At 42.8% G+C, this 8,748-nt stretch overlaps 1 protein-coding gene across 8 annotated transcripts in view; it reads right to left on the bottom strand.

Annotated features, from left to right (window-relative positions):
* PBRM1 (polybromo 1) overlaps positions 1–8,748 on the bottom strand; it is a 147,576-nt gene that overhangs the window by 71,984 nt on the left and 66,844 nt on the right. For all 8 annotated transcript variants that reach the window (XM_019505222.1, XM_019505221.1, XM_019505224.1 and 5 more), the window contains 2 exons: positions 4,930–5,071; positions 3,286–3,383 (listed from right to left, as the gene is read on the bottom strand). In XM_019505222.1, coding sequence (XP_019360767.1) covers positions 3,286–3,383; positions 4,930–5,071 — 240 coding nt within the window. The remainder of the gene's footprint in view (positions 1–3,285; positions 3,384–4,929; positions 5,072–8,748) is intronic.

The following is an 8,748-nucleotide window of genomic DNA, read 5'->3' as shown; positions in this document are numbered from 1 at the left end:
CTGATGGTGCATGGACCTGGAACTGCAGAGTCAGGTACCATCAAGCCAGGGGTCTTCTGTGCCTCTCTATGTTGCTCACCAACCCCACTGGAGTGCTGGAAGCCCCATATAGATGCATGGATTCAGCCCCATGGCACATGGTTTTTGCCTGCAGTGCTGTGAGCCCCATGTACTGGCATGGAGAAAGCCTGGTCTGGGCTGAAGGTGCATGCCACCACACTGCCCTGGGACCCAGCCGGAGCTATGAAGCACTAGGGGGCTCTGCCTGCCCTAGCCATGAGCACCCTGAGGGACCACCACCTGCTGCTGGTGATGCTGCTGCTGTCACCAGCAGCAGGAGCTGTGTGGGGGTGGGGCGTGTAGCAGAAGGCCCCACACTCACTCACAATCCCCGCCCCACACACACATATTCATACCCACATCCTGTCACAAACCCTCACCCCCTGTACCCACCCACAAACCTCCCACACACATCCACACCCCTTCACAACCCCCCCCACACATGCATACTTTCACAAACCTTCCCACACCCACCCCCCCTAACCACACCCCACATACAATATACAACAGAAAGACTTTAGTTTGAGCTATTATGTAATCACCTCTATATACCACTACACAAATACATGCAAATCAGGACAAAAATATCTTTTGAAATAAAATTAAAATATGTGTAGTAGATATTTGATTTTTAGTATATGAATTTTTTTTTCTGGTTTCAAGATAGCAACCCCATCTCCCAAAAGGAGTACTTCTGGAGGCAAGGGGAGGGACTTCCAGTGGCAAAGATTAGGGGGTGGAACTTCTGGTCCCAAGACAGCAATCAGGACACGGGGCACCTGGCAAGGGGCAGGGCTACCCTTGCAGCCCTCAACTGCTTACCAAAAATCATTAAGTGGTCCTCCAGTCAAAATAACTGCCCAACCCTGTGATAGTTCCTCTCTACTTGGCACTGCTTAGGCCTTTATCTGAAGTATTGTATGTAGTTCTGGGCTCTACATTTTAAAAAGGATGTGGAGAAATTAGAGAGGATCCACTCAAAGACGGGCAACAAAAATGATGAAGGGCTTGGAAAGTAAGTCATACAAAGAGAAGCTGAAGGAGCTAGGCATGGTCAGAATGTTGCAGAAATGTTGATTAAGAAGGAACATGACAGCAGTCCTCAATACCTGAGGGGCTGCCATAAAGAAGGAAGAAAGCACTGTTTCTTTCTTATTGCAGAAAGGAGGACATGGGCTTAAAAGTTGCAGCACAGTAAATTTAAATTAGATATCAGGAAAAACTTCTTCACTGTTAGAACAGGGAGGCAGTGGAATAGACTGCCTAGGGAAGTCATGGACTATCCATCACTCAAGGTGTTCAAAATAGTTTGTACAGTCACAGGATGGGGATGATGCAGGCACAGCTGTGCCTATGTTCTACTATGGGTATTTTCCATGCTTCTGGGCTTTGTTGGTTGTCCCTGTCCCTGCTTTCTGCTACATGTGTCAGGGTGTTTTTACACCTCCCTCAGAGGTACTGGGTGTTGGCTACAGCCAAGGATGGGGATTTTGACTGAGGTACGCCAATGCTCCTGCTGGGACCAAAGAAGGAGGTTCCTAACTAGAGGGTTTCCCCCCTCCTCTTAGCATTAGACTGACTGCCACATTTGGATCAGGAAGGAATTTTAACCCATTGGCCAGATTGAGCCTTTTGTATGTTATAGTTTAGAATTCCTTGAGGCTCTGTTTCTACCAGCTGGGTTTTCAAAAGCTTTTCTTTTACTTTAGCAGAGAAGACGAAACACTGATAGCTTTCTTTCGTTAAATGAACATGTCTAATATAAGGGCACAATGGGTGTGTTTACACGTGCCCAACTACACAGATGTTACTAAGAAGTCATTTAGTACTTGCTTTAGCACTTCAGCACTAAATGACTGCATGGTAACCGCTGTTACTGCAGACCCAGCAGCGCATGGGTCATTTCTGACCCTGCTTGCATAGTAGCAATGAGTCGTAAGTTGCAATGAGTCATAGGTTGCAATAGAATAGCAACTGCCACAGTCTTTTATTTAACTGCCAACAAGTTTTTAAGAGCTGACAATGAACAGAAGAAAAGTCAAGGAGTGACTTCCAGTGTAAGGTCACAATATGATCAGGAGTTACGCTATCAATTTCCGGTCTTTATTTTAAATTGAATTTATATTTTTCTTGTCCAGCTTCTTAGCATTTTCTGTTTATTTGTATAATTTTGTTGGGGAAAAATAGATATGCAGACAACAGAAATCTACTGTACTACAAGACAAAATTATTTTTTTTACAGATATTTCCCTAATGTAGGAACAATTTTGTTCTAATAAACAACTTGTTCTAATAAACATACTTAATTTTATTTTACTAAGATCACAATTCATTTTCTTTTAGATGGCTAAGATCCCCTTAGATTGGTGGATTAAAAACAACAACAAATGGTGCTTTACTTTCAGCTTAGCACACCCCGCAGTAAGTGCAGTTCCTGCCCATTAGAGGAACCGTGTTAGTTTGATCCAGCTCCCCAGCATCTGTATAGATCATGCACTTCAACAGGGCTTTTTGGCACTTCTAGCTAATGGCTGATTCAATCACCAACTGAATTCAATCACTGATTGAATCATCTATTAGATACAAGTATAAAAAAGCCCCACTGAAGTGCACAATCTATATAGACACTGAGCAAGTTCCTCTTCCAGTAAAAGTGCTTTTTGTTGTTTATTTCCCGCCCCCCCACCCTCCGTTTCTGTCCCATGAGCTTAAGCAAAAATTTCAGATGAAATTGGTGAAGAGAGTAATTACAAAATGTAAAACTATATTTTGTTAAATTTTACATTTGGCAAATGACTAATAATACATAAAAAGGGGAAGTCAGGAGGTAATGCCAGCTAGAAAAGAGAAGCAAATCTAATTGTCAGTTATGGATAACAACTTGTAAAGACAGACTCAACTTTTATTAAAACAATTTGAACATCTTTGTAGACTGAGGTCTTAAACACAAGTGACATACATAGATGCAGTTTTACATAACTACATAATATTTCAGTGCCTATATTCTTTAGGAAACTGCACTTGCATATGAAATATCTTTGTCAACTATACACTGTAAGCAAAAAACAATGACAACATAGATCTAATAATCAGTTTACACTTAATTATGAGACAGTAGATTAGATTAACACATTTCAATTAAAGAAATCCCATGTAAAACCTTAAAATATATGTTCTGTATTACAAATGAAAGAAGCACTAAATCTTTAGAGTAAAAGTGCTTACCTTTTTCTTTTTGAACTTCCAGTATCAGATGTAGCAGAAGAAATCATACTATCTCCATCCTCAATGTCATCTCTCCTAGCTAGCTCCTTCTTCTTTGCCTGAAAGAGCCAATCCCTAGAGTGAAACTCATTGCAGAACACCCCAAGAATAAATGAATGTTAAAAAGCTACACAAATCAGATTTACTTGGAAAGATATAAGTTGCAGAATGTATAAATATAAAGCCACCATTAAAAGATTTTCAGTGAATAATGCAATATATGTTATATGCTTAAGATAAATGTTTGTATCAGTTCTTATAAAAATTATTATAATGCTTCAATGCATCTAAATTGTTCTCTTACGTATTAAAATCCCAGCATAGAAAATAGCTTAACATCCTCTAATTATGGTCATTTTACATATAAACCTACAGGATCTTTTTATTTTCCCTTTTCACAACTTGATCTTAGTCTTATTAAGGCCGAGTACAGACATGTAGTTTCTCCTGAGAGAGTTGCTGCTCTCCCAGGAGAAACCAGAAGTATACAGATGCTTAGGATTTCTCTCCCAGAGCAAAAATAGCTGCTCTGGAAGAAAAATAACTCAAGAACAACCAGGATTACATCACTCCCAAAAAAATTTCTCCTTGGAGCGTAAATGTTTGTTCACTTCCTTTTCTGAGAGGAATCATAGCACAGTCCACCAGCATCCTAGGGGGCTTTGCCATACCCCCCAGGGAAACAATAAGTCACTTGCTGGACTCTACTATTCCAGCCAAGCAGGGAGCAGAACAAACCTCCTTCACAATCCCCACTTTGTGCAGCAGGGAGACTCAGGCTGACCCCAAGCAGACTGCATTGGCCAATCAGTGCAGTCCTGTGTACGCTGCCATACTGTCTCCAGGCAGACTGAGGTAGCCTTCAGAGCATGGCATGATGTGTACACAGAGGCCCTGTAGCTCTGCAGCATCAGCCCTGCAAGCTCTCTGCTAATCAGGTGCTCAGTATTTGAATGTCTCTTCAGGCATCTCCAAGTATGTTTTTCTACTAGGAAAACAAGCCTGGAAGAATTCTCCTAGATCAAGGGTTCTCAATCCTTGGCTTGTGGTCTGGTGTTGGATTGGCTGCCAGTCTGCAGCACAGTTGGCTTCTATTAGACTGGAAGTGGCTGCAGATAGGCAAACCACGGCCCCCCAGAGCTGGGCCGAGAGGCTATGGTTCCTTGTGCAGGGCCTGCAGTGGCGCAGGGTTTGGCCCACCCCCCCACTTGAGGAGTGGGGGTATCTTTACCCATCTGCTGGCCAGAAATTCCAGCTGCAGTTGGCTGTGACTGCTGGGCTGTGATTTGCCAGGCTGCAGTATAAAAACTTTGAAAACCCCTGTCCTAGTTCATTTGATTGTGTGTACGTAGCCGAAGAAATACCATTGTGAACAGAAGTAGTTTAGAGGAAAAAATTGTAAGTAGATCCTTTCTCTGTTCAGCACATTATAGAGCTGCATACCAAAATAAGTTTAAAATAAATATTTAAACCATGGAAATTACACTGTTGACCCAAGAGAGCATATGTCAATGCAGATTTAAAGACTCTAAATACTTCCACCTAAAGTGAGAAAAAATATTGATATATGTAGCTATTTTGACTCCTTAGTTCCTCTCCACATACCTGCATAACCTGCTGCATTTTCAGAACTCTCTTATAAATGGCTGAATTGGGGACATTGTAGCGTTTAGCATTTTCAAACATTAAGTTTAGGTCACTCTCCAGTTGGTCTAGAGTTTCATATTCATGGTTCTTCAATTTGGTTCTGTGAAAGAAACAGATACAGCTTAGTAAAACATACCCATTTCACATACCTATTTTGCAGGCAAATCAATATCAGTAAAACTGAATTATAGGAATGCAACCTTTTTTTTGATCTCATTGTTGTAACTGTACAAATATAATTTGTTAGTTTTTTGAAGTGAACTTAATGTTTCTCAAAGGTGCCTTGTTGACAGCCCTAGAGTTTGAAGCCCTCTTTATGTACACAGAATAGATACAGAAGAGAGTCAGGAAAATTAGCTTCCCAGCATGCCTCATCTGTGGCCTGCAGGGACTGTCTCTACTTAAGTAGATAGACAATTCAATCCCTGTTTTCATTCTGAGCACAATTCCAAGTAATGAGTACAGCTTTAAAAAGGTTATGTGCGATCAACTGTTTTATCTATATGGGAATTCAGAGGGCTCAGCCCCTGCTGGGATCAGGCCCTTAAATCTCCATTTAGTGCTAAAAATGCAAACATGAAGCAAGTTGATTAGTGTTAACCGATGTAATATTTTTGTGAAAATACTTAAGACCAAGACAAACACCAACAAATCTTTTCACATATGGCAGTGAACAGCAATCAAGTAGTATAGACTCCACAAGCAGTTGTATGTCTACTTCCACATGCGGGGAAAAAGATATAGTCAAAATCTTTAATCTTCAGGTCCCTCTCCAAGTTGCTTACAGAAAAATGCAATCTTTGGAAAAGGAGAAAACCCAACTTGCACTCTGTTAGGTGGCTGGTGTGCCGGGAATATTACTATAGGTTAAGAATTCAGCACACCCTGTTTTTCTTACTCTGTTGCTAGCATACATCATTCCCAGCCTGCTTGTTTGTCATGTCCCCCATTATGTTTTTCTTAGCATCTGTAAGCTCTTTGAAGCAGATGCTGCTATATACTGTTAGTAAAGAACTTATAAAAATGGAGTCCTGACCTGAGGTACACCAGTCTTTAAGTACTGCCGGAAAATATAACACCACCTCCAAGTTGGCTTGTACTTGAACTGGTGACCTAAGAATTGACAAATGCAGCCTTACCAGTTTCGAAATTATTAAATAAGAAACGGATTTTCAATGGCTGAGGATATCGTAACTACAGTTTGATCAGGGTTTGTTAGTTATGAAGATCACCAAGTCAAACATGCATCTCCAATATAATACTCCTATAGAATAATTTTTCATAGTAAATTACATTTACTGCATAGTTGATAGGGTTTACCTCTATCCCCTATCCACTGCATGTAGTACACCAAATACAACTTTCTGAGCTGTTTGGTATGTTTCCTCAGTGGGTGATCTTGCATGTTAAAATGCAGAGAAAATGATCATATTTACCTGAATCCAAGATGATCCTGAATTTAAGACACCCCCCCCAAATTAGATTCTATACCTGGAAAATTATATATATATTTTTATAATTTTCCAGGTATAGAATCTAATTATTGGAGGACTGTCTTAAATTTGCACCCCCCAACTACAGGCAGAAGGGGGTGCAAAATGGGACAGGTAGTAGGGGGGCATGCAGAAGGGCAGGTGGAAGAAGACAAGCAATGGGGGACAGGTGGTAGGAACCAGATGTGGAAGCAGTGAGGGGTGGGGCAAGAAGTGGGGAGGAGTATTATCTCCAGGTGCGGCTGCGAAGCCCCTGAAGACCAAAAAAATTTGCTTTACCCTGCTCTGTAGGAAGTCTGCCCCTTTCACCCACCATGTCTTGATGTTAAAATGCCAGTAAAATACAGGAGACTACCCTGGTCTAAACTGAATGACCATGGGCTGCTTGTGGTCAAAGCCTTATGGGCTAATTGCATGGCTCTTTTCCTCCCCTTAGACACCATGCATCAATCCTCACAGATATTCATCAACTATTGATGTTCTCTTTATACACGCACTCAGCCTGTCTGGGCCTCGGATCCCTGGGTCTCTCACCCAGACCTTGTCTGGGTCCCCAGGCCCCTCGGTCTCTCACCCAGCCCATCCTTATACTGTTAGACCCCTTGTTCTCTCACTTGGCCCTACTCTGGGCTGCCAGACCCCTTGGGTCTGTTCCAGACCTGTCTGGACTATCAGACCGCTTTGTTCTCTTACTTGGCCCCTTTTCTGGGCTATCAGGTCCATTTGATTCCTCCTTGGTCCCTTCTCAGCCCTAAATTGCTCCCAGTCAGCATCAACACGTGCACTACTGCACAGTAGCTAATGTGCCATTAATCTAGTAACTGTATTTCCTGGTATTAGCAAACTGTGAATTAGCCTAATTTACTGCACAGTAAATCCTGTGCAAGTATAGACAGTGATGCTTTACTGAACATTAGATTAATCTAATGTGCAGTAAAATGTCTTGTGTAGATTCACCCAAGGACTAAGAATCTTGACCTCTATCATTTCAAAGGGAAGAAAGGAGAGCAGCAGAATAAAAGACACTATATATCAAAAAAGCAGACTTTGACAAAGTCAAGGAACTGGTGGGCAGAATCCCCTGGGAGGCAAGGATTAGGAAAAAACTGTCCAGGGCTAGAGACGGACATTACACATAAAACAGTTCAAGTGATCAGAAAATGGTTTAAATCTATAATGGAACAGATGTTCACTGCACATAAAACAGTTTGAAAATGGCTGAAACCAGTTTGAGATAAACCTGGTTGAATGTAGTATCAGACTTAACTGATTTGGCTCAAACCAGTTTATGCAATGTCTGTCTCAGACCCCTTGCTGGTTAAACCAGACTCCCCCAGTACCCCGGCATGCTCTCTGGGCTGGGTGGGGTTCTCTGTTCCACAGCAGGGCTGGATCCTCACCTCTGCTCCCTGGCTGCAGCTCCAGCAGAGACTTGCAGGCACAGCAACATCTGCCTGGTTTCCTTCTGCTTTCCCTCTCTTCTTCCCTCCCCTTCCTTCTGCTTTCCCCCTCCCCTGCTAAGCAGGGATCCCCTGTCCCCTCTGCCTTAGACACCTCAGCATTAGCTAGCAGACCACATGCTGGCTATGGTCAATGCTGTGGCAGACAGCAATGTTGGCTTAGGACTTTTTGGAGCTAATCAAAGCTCCACTGGTAATGTCCCTCTGTTCCTTCTTTAAGAAGATTCTGAACTAATGAGAGAGGCTGCTTGTTTTCTGATGGAGTGATAAATGCTGATAACACAGCTGATAAATGCTCTGTTATCAAGGAGGAGACCCATCCCTAATCCTGCTGGGGACTAGCCACACCACTCTTAACCCTGTGGAAAGGAAGGGAGGGCTGTTCTAGCACCCCCTGGCTTCTAGCCTGAGCCACTGCAGACATGTGCCTACATTTCTGGGATGTCTGTACAGTTACAAAGTTTCATAGTTTCTAGGGTTGGAAGGGACCTGAGCAGATCATTGAGTCCGACCCCCTGCCATGGCAGGAAAGAGTACTGGGGTCAAACGACCGCAGCAAGGTGTACATCTAGCCTCCTCTTAAAGACCCCCAGGATAGGACCCAGCACCACTTCTCTTGGAAGTTAGTTCCAGATCCTAGCTGACCTGACAGTGAAGTAGTGCCTCCTGATATCTAGCCTAAATCTACCCTCTGCCAGCTTGTGACCGTTATTCCTCGTCACTCTTGGGAGTGCTCAGGGGAACAGGGACTTCTCCAGTGCCTGCTGGTCCCCTCTGACTAGTTTGTAACAGGCCACTAGATCCCCCCTCAGCCTTCTCTTGTG

The sequence above is a fragment of the Gavialis gangeticus genome, unplaced genomic scaffold (assembly GCF_001723915.1).
Source record: "Gavialis gangeticus isolate Ggan-Ray unplaced genomic scaffold, GavGan_comp1, whole genome shotgun sequence".
NCBI classification, from domain to species: domain Eukaryota; kingdom Metazoa; phylum Chordata; order Crocodylia; family Gavialidae; genus Gavialis; species Gavialis gangeticus.
Note: the sequence above shows the minus strand (reverse complement) of the source record. Positions and strands in the feature narration are given on the sequence as shown.